Genomic DNA, 25238 nt, shown 5'->3' with positions numbered 1-25238 from the left:
AGGTTATAATAATTGTATGACACGTGTCCCACATTAAATACTGCTGTAGAGTTGGACGGTTCATCACAAACATTAAATCAAAACTGATTATGCACGGTTTTCATTATCTTCACAGCAAAAATCTTTTCTTAATCGGTAGATGGCTTTTTTATTGTTTTCCATTGAACATATGTATAAGATCAACTTTTCAGAGAATATATCTTGAATCAAGTTTATTTTTCGTAATTTTTCTTGTTGTAAGCAAAAATCTTGAAATTTTTATGTTAGAATAATAAACATACTTATAAACAAATTCTTGATATCTCATGCAATATGGAGGACTATTATTATCAAAAAAAAAAAAAAAAATTAAATAAATGATCAACATATTAATTAAAAACAAATAAATCACTTTTAAACTGACAAAAGTAAGTTGTTTAAATACAAATTAAATAATTTGAAACAATTTGAAAAGTAATTTATTTACATTTTTCTTTTGAAATAATTTGTCTTGTTCAATTAATACATTTGTAATTGATTCCTTCATTTTATTTTTAAGTGGCACTCTCAGTTCTCCATGCGGTGTTGATTTTAAAGTATATTTTCTATATATTTTATTAATTTTTAACAAAAAGGTTAAATATTTTTTACCAAAAAACCAAACATATTTTTTATGGAAGTATACTAAAGCCACGTAGGTGGGATAAAAATGACCCAATAATATCATAGCCTACATTTCATCAGATCCCAGTGGATAAAATCAAGTCCCGCCCGACATTATTTCCTGAGAATGGAAGTTAAATGTATTTTTCTTGCTATTTTGAAGTAGAATGAACAGACGACAGTTCCTTCAGTAGCAGGAAGCGCTCAGTACCTTGACGGAGAGCAGTCGGGTGAGATATATCTCAGTGATGGCTTTGGTCATGGATTTATCCTTTATACTGCCTCTCTTAGACTTCATCTCATCCAGCTCGTCAGCCGGTCGCACCAGGTGAAACACTTTATCATCATCCAGCAGGGCGTTTCCTGCGAGTTTGGGTGAAGAGAGAGTATAAGTGACGAACCCATCTGAGCGTGTGCTTCAGAGATGTCAGTGGAAGTTAGAGAGTAGACTTCAACTCACTCTCTTCATGGTTATCGTGATTCTGGTCGTACGACTGTTGTGTGTGCTGAACCCTGGAGAGGACCAGTGTTGCGTTATCACGTACCTAAAACACACACACACACACACACACAAAAGGAAGCGGCGTCACTTTTAGAAACCAAAAAAACACTCAAACAAAAATTAAACGCATATGCTTTGTCCAAAACCCAGTATGTCTTTTAAATCATCACAGATGCTTTAAAATCTTTTATTTATTATAAGTATTTAATTATGAATTTATATATATTTTTTATTTGAAATTATATAAATTGACTACAAATTTTCTGATATGTATAATATAATATTTATTTATACATATATATTTATAAAATAAATATGTAAAACATACATATATATTTTCCATATTTATTTTATAAATATATATGCACAATATATAAATAAATATTATATTATATATATATATATATATATATATATATATATACACACACACATATATATATATATAAAAAAAATCATAATATTCATATATATATATATATATTTTTTTTTTAAATATAGTAAATAATATACATAATGCAGCATGCATATATATATATATATATATATATATATATATATATATATAATTCACAACATATTTACATAAATTACAAAAATACATAGTAAATAAATGTTGGTTGTATTCTCATTAAAATGTATATTCATTAAAAATATATAAATAAATCACTTTTAAACCGACAAATAAAGGAGTACATTTTAAACACAAATTAAATAATTTGAAACAATTTGAAAAGTAATTTATAATTTATTTTTCTTTTGAAATAAGTTGTCTTATTTAATTACTAAATTGGTAATTGATTCCTTAATTTTATTTTTAAATGGCACATTAAATGTATTTTTGTAAAATATAATGATTCAGATTACTTCAGATGTAAAAAATAAAAAAAATAAAAAATAATATATATATATAAATTTGTAATACATTTATATATTCACATAATTTTTCGAAACAATATAAATTTATAAAAGGGGCTTGAGAAATGCAGTTTCAGAGGTTTTGCTTATTCAAATGACCAACATCTTCATTCATTAAACTGCAGGAAGTGAACGTACCTTAACACACACAAGAGCACATCATCACATTTAGAAACATGTCAAATAAAACAAAGCATGTGCTCACGTTATAATGCGCCAACGTATTGATGCGTCTCCACCGGCCCTCCTTCTGTGACGTCACGTCTAGATCTGACAGGGTCTGTCCTGTGGAGCCGGGCCGCCATTCTGTGGAAGACACCAGAACACACAACGATAAAGACAGAGTCACGCTGAACCCGTGTGTGAGATCACACGCTCACTCGCTCACCCAGGGTGACGCTGTCCACTTTGGGTCTCTGAGAGTGCGGCAGGTTCTTGTAAACCTGCTCGATGATTTTCTCCTTCACCTGAGAGATCGTGTCACAGTTCAACACCTTCACCGGGGTGATGTCAGGCCCCTCGCCCTGAACCAGCACCTGTAGAGTCTGGGGTCAAAGAGCAAACAACTCATATCAGATACACAGCCATTTTAGCTTTAGTTAACAATAACAACACAGTTCAGGAAAGAATCAGTTCTGAAAACATGATATATGGACTAAAACACACACCAGCACGATGTACTCCACATCATCTCCGAGAAGGCCCGTGTCGTTCAGCGTGTATTTGGCTTTTTTAACCTGTGCGTCCACCGGCCCCTTTTCAATCTGGTGCTTTATGGCCCTGAAGAGTTTGTACAGCGGTTCTCCGGCGGAGTCCTGAACAAACACAAGCAACTTTAACACGGCCTGCTGGGACTGTTTTTATTCATGACCCACAGACGACAGCGGTTTATCGTAACTCGACCTGGAAATCAGCTGTGGCTTGAAGAATTTACAGTTCAAGTGTGTCAGTGACTGGAGTGCTGATTCATGCAGATGAAGAACAGAAGCTGCTTCATTATCATCATTCATCATCACGCTCATGAATATCAAAGCTTTACGGAAACATCCCGTGAACAGGACACATCCAAACCAAACCGTTAAAGTAATACAACCTGTATAATAATTCCGATTTTATTTTGCAATTACGAGCAATTATTTTTCAGTTTATATCTCACAATTCTGACTTTTTTTCGTAATTGCGAGTATGTATCGCAATTCTGACTTTTTTCCTCACAATTGCGAGTTTATATCTGACAATTCTGACTTTTTTCACAATTGCGAGTTTATATCTGACAATTCTGACTTTTTTCACATTAGCGAGTTTATATCACAATTCTGACTTTTTTTCCACAATTGTGAAGTTCTATCTCACAATTCGGGACTTTTTTTGCAATTGTGAGTTTATATCTCACAATTCTGACTTTTTTTCGTAATTGCGAGTAGATATCGCAATTCTGACTTTTTTCCTCATAATTGTGAGTTCTGACTTTTTTCACGATAGCGAGTTTATATCTCACAATTCGGACTTTTTTTTGTAATTGCGAGTATATATCGAAATTCTGACTTTTTTCCTCGCAATTGCGAGTTTATAGCTGACAATTCTGACTTTTTTCCCGAAATTGCGAGTTTATATCTCACAATTCTGACTTTTTTTTCATAATTGCGAGTTGATACTGCAATTCTGACTTTTTTCCTCACAATTGCGAGTTTATATCTGACAATTCTGACTTTTTTCATGATAGCGAGTTTATATCACAATTCTGACCTTTTTCTCATAATTGCGAGTTTATATCACAATTCGGACTTTTTTTCTCCGCGATTGTAAAGTTCTATTTCACAATTCGGGACTTTTTTTTGCAATTGTGAGTTTATATCTCACAATTCTGACTTTTTTTCGTAATTGCGAGTTTATATCGGACAATTCTGACTTTTTTCCCGCAATTGCGAGTTTATATCTCACAATTCTGACTTTTTTTCGTAATTGCGAGTAGATATCGCAATTCTGACTTTTTTCCTCACAATTGTGAGTTTATATCTGACAATTCTGACTTTTTTCACGATAGCGAGTTTATATCACAATTCTGACCTTTTATCGTAATTGCGAGTATATATCGCAATTCTGACTTTTTTTCCGCAAAAGCGAGATTATATCTCAAAATTCTGACTTTTTTTTCACAATTGTGAAGTTCTATCTCACAATTCGGGACTTTTTTTTGTAGAATTGTGAGATATAAACTCGCAATGGCGATTTATAAAGTCAGAATGGCAATACATAAACTTGCAATCGCAAGAAAGAAAACAAAAAAGTCAGAATTGTGAGATATAAATTCGCAATTGCCTTTTTTACTTTTTTATTCCGTGGTGGAAACAAGCTTCCATAAAATCCTGATGTATTGTGAAATGAAATATGAGCGAATCTTTATGAATGTGCGTCCTGTTTGATACTTTACCTTTAGGTACTGATAGAGACAGATGGACATCCAGTTACTCAGCATCCTTTCCACCACCGTCTCAGACCTGCGGAAACACACACAGACACACACACACATTATTTATTGTAAAACTGACAGTTCTGGCTCTGAGTCACATTTGAAGCTGTTATTCAGTCTGATCTGTCAGTTAAACACTTTAATAACACGGCAATTTGCTGAACAGCCTTCAGTCAGGCTAATGAACTATATTACATGACAGAAGAATTGTATGATGATTACTATGAAGAATTACCATCGTTATTAATTGAACACTTATGTGTTTTTATTATGTTGCGGTTGCTGCCTTTTAATGAAAGCAATAAGGCACTTGAGGCCACACATTACAGAGATTTTAAGTGGTTTCTGCTTCAACAACACTCCTTAACTGTGGTAAGATCACTATAAACCACGGCCTCGAGTGGCTTACTGCTTTAATGAACACTTGTACACTAATTTGAGTCAATAACAAACATTGATAATTAGCATCAGCACCCAACTATGACAATCAAACAAGCATGTGAACATGGCGCTGGTGAGTGTTGCGCTTGCGCATGTGTCTTTAGGACAGTGTTCATTCTTGCAGAGACAGACTTTTGACTAACATGGCATGTTTTATGTGATATTTAGTGACAACCTAATTGAAAATACTTTCATCCGGACTCCCAGAAGTTGCATAAAGCCAGCCAATCAGATTGCGGATCTCGGGTCTCACCTGCGGAGCAGCAGTTTAGGATTCTTGCTGTGAACGTAATCCTCCATGAGCCCCAGCAGAAGCGTCCTCATGATGTCTGTGTAATACTCCAGTTTACCGTGAAGCGCTACGGTCAGCAGAGACGCGAAATACACTTTGGCCCTGGCGTTAAAATCTGGACGGCCCTCCAGCGTTCTGATAAACTACACACACACACACAAATTATGACTTTCCCATGTGATTAAAACTGTGGAGCATTCAGATTTACATCTTAAACAAGCGTCTTGTTATACTCTAATGATTATTATGTTTAATGATGTCTGGTTATGTTTGACTTTTGTGTGTTGTGCGTAACCATATAAACACTGGGAAGATAATTACAGGCCAGTCTTAAAACACTGACGGCGTGGTTGTTTACGTGTATTCATGTGTGTCATTAGATGTAAAAGTTTAATTGTGTTTGGACCATGAATATAAAAGACCTTTAATGAGAGCGCAGGAGCTGATTGAGTCCTCTGGGGCCCTTTTACTGTCATTCAGTATAATTAAGTGAATGTCTGCTAGATGTCTATAGGGCTCCATCACTGATGCATGTGTTTGTCTGAGAAACCCCCGACAATTATCGTCAAATATTAATTTGCTGACCTTTCTCGCTATTAACTGTTTAAAATGAGCAGGTGAAGAGCGGTAGATGTCTAGAAATGGATCATAATTGCAGTGTTGTTTGTGTTTCGTACATTGATGAGGAAGGTTTTGCTGTTGAGCAGGTTGGAGAACTGGTTCAGCGCCTGGGTGACCGTAGCCCTGCGGGATTCTGGGATGTCCAGTTTGCCGGTGATCATGACGTCATTGGCGCCATCTTTAGAGGGCAGGAAGAAGACGCGGTCCGTGTAGGTCTTGTAGTCCAGGAACGGGATCCGGCCCTCGCTTATGTCGTTAGTGTGGTCCTCCATTTCGATCATCAGATCTGCACAGGAAATGACACGGTCAGCATAGCTTCAAAATCCAGCTAAACTTATTCAATCAGTTCTAAACTCAGAATTAAAGATTCTAGATTATGTTAATTTGTGTTTTAAAAATCAAACAACAATATGAAATGACTAATTCTGGCCAAAATTTGAGGCAGCGTTGCAAATACCATTTATGGATAAATTAATAAATTGTTGGAAGGATAAATAAACAATTGATAAATATATAAATATAAAAATAAATAAATAGGTTGAAGGATAGTTGATTGATATAATTTATAGATAAGTTAAATAAACAAATAAGATGATTTATAGATAAACAGTTGAAAGATATTTAACATCAATATAAATAAATAAACGTGAATGGCCAGATAAACAATTGACAAATAAATAAATAAAAAATGTAGGTGGATGGATAGATAAATAACAGATTAATTGATAAATGAATAAATAGGTGAATGAATCGATATTGAACAGTTGATATATAAATAAATAAAATAATAATTAATTAATGTGAATGGCCAGATAAACAACCGATAAATAAATAAATAAAAAATTAGGTGGATGAATCGATAATGGATTCATTGAAAAATAAATAAATGTAAATGGACAGATAAACAATAGATAGGATAATAGACATCAATAGATTCATTGAATAAATAAATAGGTGGACTGATATATTAACAATTGATTAAATAAAGAAAGAAATAGGTGGATGAATAAATAATTGATTAATTGATTAATAAATAGCTGGAAGTTCAGATAAACAATAAATTATTTAATGAATAAATAAATCAGCTACTCTCTAAATAGCGTACTTGAAATATGGTCATCCAACAACAAACTAGTTCAACTAGCTTTAGATTTTCTTATATATTTACGTTTTGATATTTTTATCGGCCTTTAGTCACGAGACGGTTATCATTTCAAAAAAGTTACAGAAGCCATACACATGGAGACAGATATCTTTTAGATATCTTCAATGAATAGTTGACTAATATAAGTCAGACATATACTATTTCTGTTGCTGTTTTCTAGCGTAAATCATCTGTTAGCATGCTAAAAACACCCCTGCTGCCATGGTAACGGGATTATGCGTTCATGCGTGACCTGTGAACTCTTTTTTGCAGCGGTCACGAACGCTCTCTTCCAGACTCTCCAGCTGATGCTTCACTTTCTCGTACTCTCGTTCTGCCTGCTGGCTCTTCCTCCTACACACAGATGATCAGATGAATTCATGAATTCATTACATGAAACGTTCAGTCAGATGAACACCTCAAGGGCATTGTGGGAAGAGCAGTTCTTTTTGTAACCTGTAGCAGACGACGGAGATGGCGATAATCAGCAGCATGGGAACGACCACCGCCGGGATGATGATGGGCAACGGGAGATTGTACCTCCTCTCGTACCGAACAGAGCCGACCATCCACTCGCCATTGCCAAACTTAATCTGAGAGAGAGAGAGGGAGAGGGAGAGAGAGAGAGAAGGTCAGAGACAAGTAGTGACTGAGCTCTGAATGTGTGTGTGTGTGTGTGTAGACTCTTCCGAACATCAGAGCGTGATGAGATACAGAGAGAGATACAGACTGTATTACGGATGGATGGATGGATGGATGAATGAACAGATAAATAGATGGATGGATGGACAGATAAATAGATAGTTGGGTGAAATAACAGATAGATAAATACATAAATTGTAATTGGAAGGATGGAAATAAACAAACATAAAAATATATATATATATACACACACACAATTAATAATAAAATATAAAATATATAAAAATGTATTTTACTTTAATAACAACTATTTATAAAAAGTAAAGAATATAAAGAAACAGATAAATAGATGAATAGATAAATAGGTGGATGGATATTTAATTAAATATATATAATTATATATAAACAAAATAGATGAATAAGTGGACAGATAGATAATTGATAGATGGACTGATGGATATATAAATAAACAAAAGCAAATAATTTTTTTTAAATATAAAAAGGATGGCTGGACGAATATGTGGATGGATGGATGATGGATGGATGGATGGATGGATGGACAGATGGATGGCAGGAAGAACAGAAGGATTGATGGATGGATGGATGGTTGGTTGGATATGTGGATGGATGGATGAATGGATGGAAGAATGGATGGATGGATGAATATGTGGATGGATGGATGGATGGATGGATGAATGGATGGACGAATGGATGGATGAATATATGGATGATGGATGATGGATGAATATGTGGATGGATGGATGGATGGATGGATGATGGATGAATATGTGGATGGATGGATGGATGAATATTTGGATGAATGGATGGGTGGATGGATGGATGGATGGATGGAAGGAAGGACAGAAGGATTGATGGAAGGACAGAAGGATTGATAAATGGATGGATAGATGGTTGGATGGATGGATGGATGAATGGATGGAAGGAAGGACAGAAGGAAGGACAGAAGGATTGATGGTTGGTTGGATATGTGGATGGTTGGTTGGATATGTGGATGGATGGATGGATGGATGGATGATGGACGGATGGATGGACGGACGGATGGATGAATGGATGGACGAATGGATGGACGAATGGATGGATGGATGAATATGTGGATGGATGGATGGATGAATGGATGGATGATGGATGGATGGATGAATATATGGATGGATGAATATGTGGATGGATGGATGGATGAATGGATGGATGATGGATGGATGGATGAATATGTGGATGGATGGATGGATGAATGGATGGATGATGGATGGATGAATATATGGATGGATGGATGAATATGTGGATGGATGGATGGATGATGGATGGATGGATGAATATATGGATGGATGGATGAATATGTGGATGGATGGATGAATATGTGGATGGATGGATGGATGAATATAGGTATGAATGGATGGATGGATGGATGGAAGGAAGGACAGAAGGATTGATGGAAGGACAGAAGGATTGATAAATGGATGGATAGATGGTTGGATGGATGGATGGATGGATGGAAGGAAGGACAGAAGGATTGATGGAAGGACAGAAGGATTGATAAATGGATGGATAGATGGTTGGATGGATGGATGGATGGATGGAAGGAAGGACAGAAGGAAGGACAGAAGGATTGATGGAAGGACAGAAGGATTGATGAATGGATGGATAGATGGTTGGATGGATGGATGGAAGGAAGGACAGAAGGATTGATGGAAGGACAGAAGGATTGATGGATGGATGGATAGATGGTTGGATAGATGTATGGCTGTATGTTGTTCTCTCACCAGCAGGTCCAGCGGGTCAGAGCCGGTGTCTCTCCTCAGTCTCTTGGATCGAGCTCTGGGTGCGGTGGAGGGCGGGTCCAGGAATAGTTTATCCTCCTGTAGTGTGTTGACGGTACACTGAACATCCCCCACAAACGCCTGCGCCTCCCTCGCCGTCATCGCGCTGGAAAACCCCCGACCCTGAGACACACCAAACACACGTTTACAAGAGTGAAACCCCGTGTCTGATTGACAGTGGAGCGGATACTCACGGTGACGATGATCATGCTGTTTTCAGTGATGACAGTCTTGCTGAGGGGGTCAAACGTCGGGTCAGGATGATACTGGAACGGCGTCAGCTCCGTCTGGAGGTTATCCAGCTGCACGTACGTCCTGAACAACTGAGACTCGTTCACCGCAGGGGACATGAACACGATCACGCTGTCGTTTTTGTGCGTGAAACCCTCGACAAACTGAGAAAAAGAGAGATTGAGTTTATGTAACTTCTGTAAATTTAACTCTCCTCAGTTTTCTGACTCTTTTCCTAGCAGCCTTTGCGAGCACATGGACCAAAAGGCCCTCAGAATGCGAAACCATAGAGGAACAGATTTCACTGCTGCTGGGAAATCTATTGATATTCTGAGGGGGAGCAGCAAAAGTCCCTGAAACTGGGGGCGGAAAAATCTGTTAAATAGGCAGATGGAGAAAGAGCGATGGAAGAAGTGAGACCGCTTGAGAAAGGTCTGGAGCACAAAAGCTCCTCCTCAGATAAGGGAGATGAAATGAAGCGTTCATCAAGTTTTTCGTTAGATAAACGCTCGTTTAATCTCCGTCTCGTTGAGCGCTTCAGATCAGAGAAGCTCTCGTCATATCAATCAGAACCAGAGCAAGTCATGCAAGACGGAGACCCAACAGTGAGAAGAACCGATGAAACGAAAAACAAACAGCAAGTGACGTTTCCCCTGAGAGCCTCTGAAGGTTTCTGGCACTCACCTCCTCTGGGACGCCCTGTTCGGACCATTCTCCAGCGGACGCCACCACCCTGATACTAGCTTTCTGGACCAGGTCAAATCCAGAACCGACCACTAGGATTTTTCTGCCACCACTGAAATATACACAATAATGGGTTTTTTTTACTAAGTTTGAGGTTACACTGCTAAAGGGCAGCAATATATATATATATACACTGTATATAAAAAAGGCATTATTTATATAAAAAATATATTGTAAATATATAAATAAAATAACATTTTGTCTTGTATATATGATGTTGTCTCTAAATAAATTAAATACACAAAAATATATATCAAATATTTATAACTTATTCTATATAAGTTAATTATACAAAATAATATACATAATATATTACAGATTTAAAAATGTATAAAAAGTTAATATAAAAAAATAATAAAAAATAATTTAAAATATAGATTTCAGAATGTTTTATTATAAATATACAATATATAATAATAATAATAATAATAATATAAATTATATAAATGTTATATACATTGTACAAGTTAATAATACAAAATATATATAAAATATAATATATACAGTATATATATTACATTAAAAAAATAATATAGAAAAGTTATTATATAATATAATATTTTATATATATTATTTTGTATTATCAACTTTTTCCATATATGATTATATTATATATTAAATTTAAAAATACAAAAGAGTTCATATACAAAATAATAATAAACTAATAAAATATTCATAATATCAATATAATAATCATAATAATAATCGTTTTTTTATTGGTATTTAACAAGACAATACATAATCGTATTTTCAATGAAAAGTAAAAAAAAATTAAATTACAGTTTGTATAAATTTAAACCAAGGGGAAGGAAATTAAATAAATAAATAAATACACACATTTGAATTATACATATACATACAAACCTATATTAAATACTTATACTAAACATTATACAAAAAAATAAAATAAAAAATAAAATAATAATAATAATATATATATATATATATATATATATATATATATATATATATATATATATTATTATTTGAGATAAAAATGTACTTCTCAAAATATTAAATATCCTTCTCCAAATAATATCTAAATTCTTTCCCCCTACAACGTGCATAAGCAATGCTTTTTATCGCTTGTTTCTGCTCCTCCTTCACCTGTGTCTTGATCTGGAGATTCAGTACTTTTTTAGAAGTTGCATAATATAAGTCTCTAACGTATAACAGTGAAAACATGGAAAGCTGGAAATTTCCTTTAATGGTGGGGAAAGAGTTAATAATTCAAAAGTGTACAAATGAGGGTAATGATGTAAGAATGGCTTTGTGCGGCAAGGAAAATATTGGATGGATTTTCTGGCAAACGGAACTGACCAGATGAAGCTGCTCCTGGGTTGATGGTCAGACACAGAGGGGTTGCTGGAGAACTGAAAGATCGTCTTGATGCTGGTTGTGGTGTGTTTGCCGTACTGAACTCTGACGTCGAGGCGAGCTGACGGAACCGTATCGCCCTGATACTCAGACAATTTACAGGTGATCTGATCTCCGAAGCTCTCACTAAACACAGAGGAAGATGAAAAAATGAACCCCAAAAATGGAAAATCTAATGAAAAAGACTATTTCCCATGATGCACTCACACTTTGCAGGACACGTCGCCAACGAAGATCTGCAGGTCTTCTTTTGAAGCTGTGTTCAGGCCTATCCCAGTAATAGTCAGGATGGTTCCTCCTGCTTTAGGACCTCGATTAGGAGACACGCTTTGTGCTATGGGGTCCTACAGAAACAAAGATCATATTTAGGGGTGTTTTCAACTAAAAACGGGAAATGCATTTTTGGTCGTTCATTTACACGACAACGGCGTTTTGAAACCGGTGCCATTATCGTCTCTGTTTAAACTACAAAAATGTGAATTTGTGTGACGTCATGCGCATGTGTATTACATGTTCAGTCTATAGGTGCGTGTGTTTCTTTACAAAGTGACATCGCCACCTACTGGCCTGGCATGCATGATTTTCGTGAAACCGTTTGAACGGGGATAATAATGATGTGCACAAGAGCTGCAAATACCCAGCAATGACAGATGTGTTCTACGCATTACCATTTCATTGTAATGATTACATAATCCCACGAAATGTATCTGCGCGCTGTCCGAGACCCGTCAGTCCATTGAGCAAACACATACCCTCAGCGTCTCCCTGTGGGAGCGACTGAGACAGCCTATCTCCCTGAAAAACTGATGCAATCATTTCTGCTCAAGCCGTCAGCCGCTGATAATTGTAACTCCAGCAGGAGCATGTGACCGGTGACCACACACACCAGCCCATCACTACACACACCAGACGCAGAGAGCTCCCGTTGACTCACAAAAACAGTGGCAGCCCTCTGGATTGGATCTCAAGTGGAGTTTCACAGAATTAGTATGTGTGTAGTGCACGCTGGGTAATGGAGAATCGTGACTCACCCTGTAGGTGAAGCGGACCGTTTTTGTGGATACGCCTTTTTTTCCTCTGCCCACCTCTATTTCCACCTCTCCGGTTCTGTACAGTGTCACCGGCCCAATTTCACACACCACACTGCCAGACAAACAAACACAAACAGGCAATTATTTTTTTTTATACAGGTTGAAACTCTCTTCACATCCTGATAGAAATCAATAATAGAAGTGGTCTAAATATTAAAACATGTAGGCCTACATATATCTTCTGTGGAAGTCTCAGGACCAAAAAATGTTCGTCCAATCATTGCATTCGGTCCGAATCCAATGATAGGATGTCCTACCTGCCTGTCAACATATGTATTTAAGTAACGCAGCAGAAGGATGAAAGGAAGAAAAATGGATGCTACATTAATTGCGTTAAATATTGTGTATATATATATATATATTTACAATCATAATATAACAATTATATATTTTTTTTATATATTTTTTATATATATACACACACACACATAATAAGAAATACTATAAATAAAATAGTAAATTAATACATTTAGAAAATAAAAAAATACATGTTCTATGCTTACTAACTTAATGTTTTTACAGACTGAAGGAAGAGGTGGAATAATTTGTTTGTGGAAATCCTCAGGTCGATGAAGCTTAAGTTGACATTTCTTTAACCCTTAATGGATTCCAGACAAGGTCAAAATGAGCAGAAGACAAGATAACCCTAAAACATGCCGAAAAGATGCTATTAATTATCACCAAACCCACAGATTCCAGATTCATTACGTCTGAAATGTATAAATCAGAAAACTGATCTTCTGTTGCCCTGAACCTCCCCAGACAGACTCTCCTGACGGTGATCTCTCCGAGAGCTTATTTACCATTCTGAAGCCAAACTCTCCTGCTGGAAGATCCTTTTCAAACTTGTTAACAAGCCAGACAAACACTCAGTCAGGCTGAACGCTCACAACAGAGTTGATAAACCCTGATGTAGAATCACTGACTCAGCCAAGCCTGACATTGCCTCATCGTTGTCTCTGAATCTACACAACATGCTCCGTATTTCAAAAACGTACAAATCTGATGTTGTTCTACGAGAGGGCAAACTCACACACGTTTAATATTCCATGGATAGACAAACATAATACGAAGCATCTAAAAGATTTACAAACAGTAGAGCGTTGGTGCTCGCAACGCCAAGGTCACGGGTTCGATTCCCGGGGAAAGCAAGAACTGATAAGAATGTACATGTGTACCTTGAAATGCAATGTAAGTCGCTTTGGATAAAAGCGTCTGCCAAATGTAAATTATTTAGATCATTCTTGAGGGGATTTTTACATGTTCGAATTCTGGGTAATTATTTTTTTATTAAGCTTTGAATGAACCAGATTTCTCAAACAGGACGTTCGCTACAAAAAAAAACTAAAAAAATCAGGCCATTTGGTACCACAGAGATCTGCACACTCAAAGTCCAGCAGGGATTTCATTGTATAACAGCTCGTTCAATACCGAACACAGTTTGTGCAAGAGTTTATGAAAAACGTCCACGTTTTTATATATATATAAAAAAAAAAAAGACAAAATGTTTATTTTTTGTTGTGGACTATAGGTTTATCAAACCAGAATAAACCAATATATGGTCCCAAACCTGCTAACATGTACTGAATGTAAGCTTAATTTAGGTAAAATTTGCAAACCTGCTCCTATGCTTTGCTTATTTATTTATTACACATACTTTACATACATTCATATGTCTGTACACAGACATATATATATATATATATTTATTTATTTATTTATTTATTTTTTTTTTTTGCAAACATTTTTGCATTTATATAAATAGTTTGTTTAATTTAGAGTTTTTTTTTTTTGGTTTACAGCTAGAAAAAGTAAAAGAAATTGTAAAATTTGCAATTCTCATTTAAAATGACACTTACTGCAGATTAATAAATAAATGTATATATACACACATTGATCTTTTTCTGAACACTATTCATGGAAAGTGTCTCAGCTTCTGTTGACGTTACCTGGTTGAGACGGAGTACCGTTCCCGCAGGTGTTTGCACGGCACTCCGGCCACGGTGATGTTTTTAATGTCGTCCCTCTGAACGCCCAGGTTCGAGCCCTTAATCGTCACAGCTATTCCTCCTTTCAGCGGGCCGAATCTCGGCGTGATCTGAAATACATTATAAAAAGATCCTAATCATGGACCGCTCTGAGAAAAGACCACAGAGATGAGCTGAGATAACCAATCTCACTAAAACAACAGTCAAATTCCCATCATGATCTGAGGTTTAAATTGCTCAAAATTTGAGAAAATAGGGAAGGAGAATGAGAGAAGTTTTAAATTATTGCTTGAACTTTCTGAGCTGCGTTTTGAGTATTGACGATTGTTAAAAGCACAACATGAACTTGGAAAAGGTCTCGTTTGTCCCATAAAAGCCATGATTCGGGACTCACATCAGTGATCTGGGGGTCGGGACACTCCTCCAGCTCTTTAGAGGCACAGAGCTGGTCGTACACACACAAGCTGGTCTGCTTGCACCACACACACTGATATTTGGGGTCGGCGTTCTTACACAAGCTGCAGTCTTCACGTCCCAGAGAGCAGTTATACAGAGTGACTGAAAGACAAACAAACATCATTTAAAGCCATTATTGTGTTAAATGAGAAAATGATAGAAAGTAGCTTTAGAAAGAAATCGTTTTTTTGATTCAACATATAGTTTATTATTATACATATACAGTGCTATGCATAAGTTTACACACCCATGCTAAAGTTGACTAAAAAGAGGAATAAAAAATCATCTTTTGGAAATTGAACTTAATGCCTTAATTAAAAAAATACCTAGAGATTGGCATGGTTTTATTTCAGTTAGCCTAATGGCTGGTTTGCATTGAGAGATGATCTTATGGAAAGTACTCCATGCCAATCTCTAGGTATGGTGAAGGCTATGTGATGATGTGGGGCTATTTTAATTCCAAAGGCCAAGGGAACTTTATCAGGATGCATAGTATCCTGGATCCATGAAGTAACTGGCCTTTAAAAATAAAAATCTGCCTGCCTCTATGGGAATTTAACATAGGGGTGTCCAGACTTATGCACCCTGTATTTTAAGGAAGAACATTTATTTATTTACGATACATTATTCATTCACAAAGAAAATTGGTGTCCTTAAAGGTTGGATTTTTCCTCATTTTTTTAATTAAGGCATTAAGTTCAATTTCCAAAAGATGATTTTTTATTCCTCTTTTTAGTCAACTTTAGCATGGGTGTCTAAACTTATGCATAGCACTGTATATACATATATTATACATATTACACATGAACATTTATTGCAGCTCAGAGGTGGCATGAATGCATTTCCACAGCATTTCCAATATGAAAAACAGACAATATCGTGTCTAAAATCTAAACTATTGATCAATATCACATTCTTCAAAATATCTTCTTTTATGTGTTTGGAACGACATGAGGGTGAGTGAAAAGCGAGTGAGAGCGATTACCACTTAGACTGCTGTCGATCTTCTTTCTCGTGTGTTTGTCTCTCACATGGAACAGAACGTTGGTCTCGTGAGCTTTATCAAAGGAAAACTGGAAGAGAGACGAAAGGGTGAGCCAACACCGACGGTTCTCTCCTCCACATTAAAGACTAGAGGTGATTTACAGGCTGGACACTTTCCAACAGGGGGAGCTATAATCTCAAACTCCCACAAGAGCCGTTGAAGAAGTGTAGGTAGGTGAATCTTTATGTTGGTAATTGGTTGTGTATCATTTAGCAAGAGTTTTGTATACAAAAATGAGGAAGTTACTGAAGCTAACCACATATCCGCTGAAAGAGTAGAAGGGTCCCGACTCTGTCTTGACATCTTCCTCGAACTTCATCAGCTCCGTCCCGATGGTGAAATCACGATCCTAATGAGTCACAATTCAGAAAACATCAACTGAAAACATTTATTCACAGGTAAGAGGACAGGAAATGATGGAGGAAGCCGGACTCAGATCCGTTTAGAGGAAAACTATAACCAGATTATGAATAGACTGCCAAAAAGACTTTTCTCAATCAGTATTTGTCTCTTGTTGTCCAGAAAACATATAAAGACATCCTTAAAAAAAAGTTACATAAAGTTATTTTCATAGTTAAAAAAAGTATATATAATTATTCATATATAATAATAATTATTATTCTTGTACCTTAAAAAAAAAAAATTCCAATGGATATATGATCTGAAAACAAGTCTTAATATTAGGGATGTTAACTAAGCATATTATTTTTGTGTGATTAATTATATAAATAAAAACTTTTTTTATTATTTAAAAAAATAAAGTCTTTGAAATATCGTAATTTGGAGCCTTTTCTAAACAAATGTTAATATATGCTAATTTTATTAATTATTTAATAATAAATTTTATTTTATGTATATTCTGTAAGTATCACGTATTTAATAATTATTTATTATTTGTGATTATATAACTGTAATCAGATTACTTATAATGATCATATTTTATCTACTTAATATCTTATGCAACTTTGTTTTGGAAGACAAGATACTGACAACAAAATAGCGATGGTTTATTAATTTTTTTTTTTTTTTTGATGTAATTTTTTTTTATTTATCCCTAGTGACCTTGAAGAAGACATTTACTGTTAAAAGGAGGCCGGGAAGTTTAACTCACCTTGTACGGGTCCAGATTGATGCCCTCAAAACTGATCCGGGTTTTGTGTCCGACCGGGATAAGGACGGGATCTGGGTTCTCGAAGCGTGGACAGCTCTTGTTCTAGACCACAGAAGATGGAGAAATCGGTTCTGCTGTACAGGAAAGTCCTCATCTGCGGCAATCTTGTGAGCGATTCTTAATTTACATCCAACATAAATTAACGAGCGTCCATTGAAAATGGGAAAAACTCATTAACCATGAAGACGTGCATGAATGAAACCGTTTATTTACGGCTGAAATATATCCTCACTGACATTGGCGACTGTGTCTAATTGCATATAATCCATTTTTTCCCCATCCATTTGTTTTTTTCTTCATTTTGCTGATTCAGCTAAAACGTTTCACATTAAAACTTTCTGAGTAAAGTCATTTACTTTGTGTCCACATTTCATCAGCCACGTGTGACTGTTCCAGGAAACAGCAAATATCAAACAGTGTGGAGGCCATTTCTGAAATTGCTGGCACTGGATATCAATAACTCAGCTTTATGCTCCAAGAAACGGTTTAAATAAATAAATAAATAAATAAAATGTCTGGACCAGTTGGACCAGGAGTTTGAAGATGAGAATCGCATGAAACTAATCAAAGCGGCCCAATCAATGGTGCTGATAGCACACATACATCACCCAGACGTTTATTCAATGTCTGCTTTTTCATACATGTCATTTTTAGCACGTTTCCTCATCTGCAATACTTTGCTAAAACACTTCCCATCTAAAGTTAGAATGACATTCAGAAGATGGTTTTATTTTTCCTAACACACATTCCTGGTCTTATTGAAAGAAAAAGCTATCAAACGCATGAATAAACAACTTTTCATTTGAGATGACATCCATCTTGGGCAGGGAAACTAGCCAAATGCTTGTCGTAACGTAATTCATAACTTAAAATTAAACAAATTAGTTCGATCAAATTAACTTTTATGAGTATTTAGAACTTTCTTTTTCTTTTGAGTTCACAGAACTGATACATTTATAGTAATCTGAATTGTTTCATTGTTTTGAGTTTCATGAACTTGTTTCGTTTAATTTAGACAAACTTAATTTTAACTGAAACTGGGCTGGGATTTATTTTTCCAAGCATGCTTTGCCATGTCAATCGAAAGGGAGAGTTAAATGCTAAAATTAAGTGTTATATAAATGTTTTTTAGTTTTTTTGCGTGCAAGATTAATCTTAAGTGGGAGATTTAGTAGTGTTTCATGTTTTTCTATGCTAATTTAGAAGAGTTTATGTTATGTGTTTTTTTTGTTTTTTTTTTGGGAGTTACCATCATGGTGATGAGCGGAGCACAAGCTTAGTTTGAGAACAGATATATGTTAAATGATCTATATTGTCATTCTCATTCAGCAATTGATATGCTATGCTGATGCTATAAAAGCATTGTGTTACCAATTAACAAGTTAGCATTTCCTGAATTAGCTACACTGTAAACCCAAATAAGTTAGCAGAACTCAAAAAATGTAAGGCAATCGATTGTATCGAGTATTGAAATTCAAAGTTTAAGTAAGCAGAACTTAAGATTTTAAGTTTGTACTTAAACATTTCAAGTTAAGAACAATTAAAATCAGAGTACACTATTTCATACATTTAACTTAAAACCTTCATGTAATCTCAATGTGAACACTTTCATTAGTATTAACTTATAGTTTTAACAAGCTAGTTTGCTAACATACTATTATGTTATCATGCTAACAATAGTACTTGCTGTATGAGTACAACAATATAAAGATTTTATTTGCTCTCAAATCAAGCCGCATGCACCACTTGTCACCATGATGGTAACTATCCTAAAACCAACATTAACAGAAACTCTTCTAAATTAGCACAACAAAACATGAATCACTACTAAATCTCCCACTTAACATTAATCTTGCACAAAAAAAAACACATTATATTACACTTAATTTTAGCATTTACTTTCCCATTCAAGTGCAATCGGCAAAGCATGCTGGGAAATGGACATCCCAGCCGTTTCAGTTAAACTTAAGTTTGTTTAAATTAAAATAAATCATTTCATAAAACTCAAAACAATGAAACAGTTCAGTTTACTTAAAATATATCAGTTCTGTGAACTTGAAAGAAAAAGAAAGTGCTAAATACTCGTAAAAATGTATTTGACTGAACTAATTAGTTTCATTTAAGTTTGTCCTACTCAAACCAATTAATTATTTTGAGCGTTAGGGTTTAGTGTGGTTAAAGCTCACTGCGAAAAATTATCAGTTGACTTAACTTAAAAAAAGGTGAAAAAATCAGTTGCCTCAAAATTATTAAGTAAATAAACTTCATGTTCACATAACTTAATTTTTTCAACTTTCTTCACTTTTTTTAAAGTTAAGTCAACTGATCACTTTTTACAGTGCAGCCAAGTTTCCACTACTAAAAATATTTAAGTTGAGATTACATGATAATTTTAAGTTCAATGAATGACCGAGCTCACTCAAATATTTCAAGCTAAGAGTAATTAAACTGTATGAGTACAAAATAAAAAATCTGCCAGTTCTGCTTACTCAAACTTTGAATTTCTTAACTTAAAAATGTTGATGTAACTGATCACCTCCATTTTTTTGAGTTTTGGTAACTTGTTCAATGTTTACATCCCTGCTGAATTGAAGTATTCATTTCTTTCTTTCAAAACAAACTTTTGAACGGCAGTGCATGACTGATAAAAAGAAAGAAAATGGCGCATGCGAGCTCGTTTGACTCTCATCTCAGTACCTGTCTGGGTTTGATTATATTGGCGCCGGTTTCTGCGTCGCTCAGATCCGTGCAGGTGTGAGCCGCAATATTCCACTGACATCCCCAAGCGCTGCTCACACAGGAAGTGCATCTGCGGAGAAACACGCGCAACCATTAAACCAGGGTTCCAGTTAAATTTTTCATCAGTGTGTAAATGTTTGGAGTAAAAACATATAGTCCCAGTGCACTTCAAATAATACTCATTCATCAGCAATGTCCCAGAGCTCTTAAAAAACACAAGGAGAAGGGGAAAAAAGAGATGAGAGATCGACTTTCATGTGTGATGAATGAATGAGAAACGAAAGCAATTTCCTGCTCTTGGAGAAAAAAAAAACGTAAGCAAATTCAATTCCAGCTTCAGTGATGCATTACAATTTATGAGTAAACCTCATCGTTACAGATGCTAGTATTCATTATACACACAGTGGTGTCAGCACAAAGCAGAGACACACACACACTCGCTGACAATAGAAGGCGAGACAGCAAACGTACGGTGTGTTTTCTGCTTTCCGGACTGCCGCTGCGCAGTTGTAGAACTTGTATTCGCTGGACGCGACCTCCACGCTTCTGTTCACAAAGATGGAGACCGAAACCGCCACGAAATCTACACAGACACAGCGGGTCAGATTAGCCAATCATAGCAAAGGTCATCTGCACATAGATGTCTTAAAGATACAGTAGCAAAAACAACCTGAGGGTCAGTGAGAGGATAAAAAAATGCTCATGAAACACTAAATTATGATCTGTCTTTGGTGTAAGAAACCTAACTAGACTAAAAGTACCATAAAAGTACTTCATATGACTGCATGAACTAAATTCCAAAGCTTTGCATGAGGAACAGGCAGAATTTGAACTCATATGAGTTCACAAATCGGTCAGCTCCAGTTTTCGAGTTCACAGTCTTATGGGCTTTTTAATGGTGATTTTTGCTCTTTTTGTAGCTTGACAGATGTGGTTGAAAAAACAGGAGTGCAACAATATCTCCTTTTGATTTTCCACAATAAATAACAGCATTTGAGTTTGAAAAAACATGTAAATAATAATAATAATAATAATAATAATAATAAAAATCATAAGATTATATAAAATATTAAATGTATGTATTATTAACAATGTATGTTATTGTTATTATATAATTGTTCATTATTTAATTTAAACCTGCTTTAAAAACTTGCTAAATTATATGAAGCCAACTAATAAATAAATAAATAAATAATTACATTTTAATTACAACAATAAAAACAATAAATAGGAACATTTATTTATTATGAACAATAAATTGTTTTTATAAATGATAATAATAACATTTAGTATTCATTACAACTAATACATATATACATACAACTATATAATATACAGTATTTAGTAATAAATATATACACAATATTAATATATATATATATATATATATATATATATACACACACAAAAAAAAATATATACACAAATATATATATATATATATATATATATATATATATATATATATATATTTATATATATATATATATATATTTATTTATTTATTTATACACACACACATACATACATACATACATATATACACTCACCTAAAGGATTATTAGGAACACCTGTTCAATTTCTCATTAATGCAATTATCTAATCAACCAATCACATGGCAGTTGCTTCAATGCATTTAGGGGTGTGGTCCTGGTCAAGACAATCTCCTGAACTCCAAACTGAATGTCAGAATGGGAAAGAAAGGTGATTTAAGCAATTTTGAGCGTGGCATGGTTGTTGGTGCCAGACGGGCCGGTCTGAGTATTTCACAATCTGCTCAGTTACTGGGATTTTCACGCACAACCATTTCTAGGGTTTACAAAGAATGGTGTGAAAAGGGAAAAACATCCAGTATGCGGCAGTCCTGTGGGCGAAAATGCCTTGTTGATGCTAGAGGTCAGAGGAGAATGGGCTGACTGATTCAAGCTGATAGAAGAGCAACTTTGACTGAAATAACCACTCGTTACAACCGAGGTATGCAGCAAAGCATTTGTGAAGCCACAACACGCACAACCTTGAGGCGGATGGGCTACAACAGCAGAAGACCCCACCGGGTACCACTCATCTCCACTACAAATAGGAAAAAGAGGCTACAATTTGCACGAGCTCACCAAAATTGGACAGTTGAAGACTGGAAAAATGTTGCCTGGTCTGATGAGCCTCGATTTCTGTTGAGACATTCAGATGGTAGAGTCAGAATTTGGCGTAAACAGAATGAGAACATGGATCCATCATGCCTTGTTACCACTGTGCAGGCTGGTGGTGGTGGTGTAATGGTGTGGGGGATGTTTTCTTGGCACACTTTAGGCCCCTTTGTGCCAATTGGGCATCGTTTAAATGCCACGGCCTACCTGAGCATTGTTTCTGACCATGTCCATCCCTTTATGACCACCATGTACCCATCCTCTGATGGCTACTTCCAGCAGGATAATGCACCATGTCACAAAGCTCGAATCATTTCAAATTGGTTTCTTGAACATGACAATGAGTTCACTGTACTAAATGGCCCCCACAGTCACCAGATCTCAACCCAATAGAGCATCTTTGGGATGTGGTGGAACGGGAGCTTCGTGCCCTGGATGTGCATCCCACAAATCTCCATCAACTGCAAGATGCTATCCTATCAATATGGGCCAACATTTCTAAAGAATGCTTTCAGCACCTTGTTGAATCAATGCCACGTAGAATTAAGGCAGTTCTGAAGGCGAAATGGGGTCAAACCGGTATTAGTATGGTGTTCTTAATAATCCTTTAGGTGAGTGTATATACATACATACATACATACATACATACATACATACATACATACACACACACACATATACATATATACACACACACACACATATACACATATATATATATATATATATATATATATATATATATATATATATATATATATATATACCAGTAACTACAATTATTTATAGAATAACTAACTAAAATAAACATGTAATTAAACAGTGTAAAGAGAGTCTGATTCAGATTTCATGTGTTGAGACGAGTGACGTACCTTGGTGTGCAGGTGTCGGGGGTATAAGAGTCTGTTCAGGTAAACGGCAACTGATTCTACCGTCCACCATCCTGCCGTCGCTGCGATAAGAGCCAAAGAGACAGCTGATCCGGTCGGAGTCTCTGAGGATCGGCAGCGATCGGACGTTTATCTCAACCTGAGGGACATTTGACAAACTCTGAGCTCACACAGTTGTGCTGATATGAGAGAAATAAGCAGAACAATCCTTCATTTCAATCTTTGAAACCAATACATAGCATTTCCTTTGTCTTTTTTTTTGCCATTTTAATTTATACATATTATAAGGAGATGACTGGTTAGGTTTGTTCCATGCAATCAAATAAAAAAATTATGGATTTATGAGGAAAATGTTGCTCTTCTCACGTTTTAGAAAGAAGCTCAATGTGTTGAGGTGGAACTTCTAGGCTATGGCTTCATAAGGTAAAATATAATACTTTTACAAATAACTTCTAAACGTTTCTCTCAATAAAACAGCTAGAATGGTCCAGTTAATACACGCATGCCATAATCAGAGAACGTATTGCATTGAAGTGCAAAACACAACGGCAGCACCTTTAGAACAGAATTCTAAACGTGCCATCAGCGCCCGTTGTGTTTTCACCGTCTGTTCACCAATATGGCCTCATTGTGTGGGAGTCATGCTCAGCTTTTCTCATAATCAGTGCTGAGCAGTCTGGTTTAAAAATAAGACTCTGGTAATTGTGTCCGCGACACTCGGGCTGGTACCTGCTGGGACTTCAAGCAGCTGAGATTTGGCGGGTGGAAAGAGACGATTTTCACACACTGTTGGCTTGGACTCCACAGCCACCCGTTCTTTTCCTCCGCACGACTGCACTCCGAACGCCTGGTGCATCTACACAATCAATAACGCATTAAAACAACGCTTCTCGTGCAATTAAATACGACAATATTATAATATAACACTTCAGGGAAAATATGATTGTCTTTACAGTGCATTTTTGTATTCTGTAAATAATAGAATAAGAATCATTAATCCAAAAAAAAAAATTTTTTTATATATATATATATATATATAAATAATGTAACAATTGTCAATTGTACAATAAAAATAATTAATTTAATACAATTTTGAATAATAATAATACAATTTTATTTATATATATATATATATATATATATATATATATATATATATATAAATAATGTAACAATTGTCAATTGTACAATAAAAATAATTAATTTAATACAATTTTGAATAATAATAATAAAATTTTATTTATATATATATATATATATATACACACACACACACACATACAATATATATATATATATATATATATATATATATATATATATATATATATATATGTGTGAATATAAATAAATATAAAAGTATATTTAAATATATATAATATAAGAAATGTAAAAAAGTTAAAAAAGATTTATTAAATTATATACAAATAAGATATATACACATAACATCAAAATTATTAAATATATCTAAGTATTATTTATGGTTTTTAAATTACTTATTACTTACAATAAAAACCTTAATTCAATTAAATCAAATGTAAAATAATAATAATTTTTTTATTAATGTATATAAATATATAAAATACCCATTTTTTAGCTTTTTGTGTTTCTATCTATCATCCATCCATCCATCTATCATATATATACACACCTTCATACAGAATTATTTTATATTATAATCATCATGTTATATATATATATATATATATATTTTATATTTATTTATTTTAAAAAAATTATACTATTTGGCAAGTACAGTGGGAATAGACAGGAAAACAGTGAGGAATAGGAGGAATAGGGACCCATTGCTGGATTAAAACTTTTACCTTCCATATGAGCACCAGGATACCAAAGA

General features: G+C 34.9%; 1 protein-coding gene across 2 annotated transcripts in view; it reads right to left on the bottom strand.

Moving 5' to 3' along the window:
- plxnb2b (plexin b2b) overlaps positions 1-25238 on the bottom strand; it is a 153246-nt gene that overhangs the window by 8983 nt on the left and 119025 nt on the right. For both annotated transcript variants that reach the window (XM_084398033.1, XM_084398032.1), the window contains 25 exons: positions 24113-24239; positions 23366-23522; positions 20821-20932; positions 20308-20419; positions 17551-17652; positions 16696-16788; positions 16380-16467; positions 15333-15496; positions 14900-15048; positions 12891-13002; positions 12067-12203; positions 11803-11985; positions 10423-10534; positions 9702-9902; positions 9451-9630; positions 7487-7623; positions 7284-7384; positions 5943-6172; positions 5227-5408; positions 4494-4560; positions 2731-2877; positions 2451-2607; positions 2268-2368; positions 1103-1187; positions 854-1005 (listed from right to left, as the gene is read on the bottom strand). In XM_084398033.1, coding sequence (XP_084254159.1) covers positions 854-1005; positions 1103-1187; positions 2268-2368; positions 2451-2607; positions 2731-2877; positions 4494-4560; positions 5227-5408; positions 5943-6172; positions 7284-7384; positions 7487-7623; positions 9451-9630; positions 9702-9902; positions 10423-10534; positions 11803-11985; positions 12067-12203; positions 12891-13002; positions 14900-15048; positions 15333-15496; positions 16380-16467; positions 16696-16788; positions 17551-17652; positions 20308-20419; positions 20821-20932; positions 23366-23522; positions 24113-24239 — 3388 coding nt within the window. The remainder of the gene's footprint in view (positions 1-853; positions 1006-1102; positions 1188-2267; positions 2369-2450; positions 2608-2730; positions 2878-4493; positions 4561-5226; positions 5409-5942; positions 6173-7283; positions 7385-7486; positions 7624-9450; positions 9631-9701; positions 9903-10422; positions 10535-11802; positions 11986-12066; positions 12204-12890; positions 13003-14899; positions 15049-15332; positions 15497-16379; positions 16468-16695; positions 16789-17550; positions 17653-20307; positions 20420-20820; positions 20933-23365; positions 23523-24112; positions 24240-25238) is intronic.

This window comes from Rutilus rutilus (genome assembly GCF_951802725.1).
Source record: "Rutilus rutilus genome assembly, chromosome: 23".
NCBI lineage: Eukaryota > Metazoa > Chordata > Actinopteri > Cypriniformes > Leuciscidae > Rutilus > Rutilus rutilus.
The sequence above is the reverse complement of the archived record's forward strand: the minus strand, read 5'-3'. Positions and strand labels throughout refer to the sequence as shown.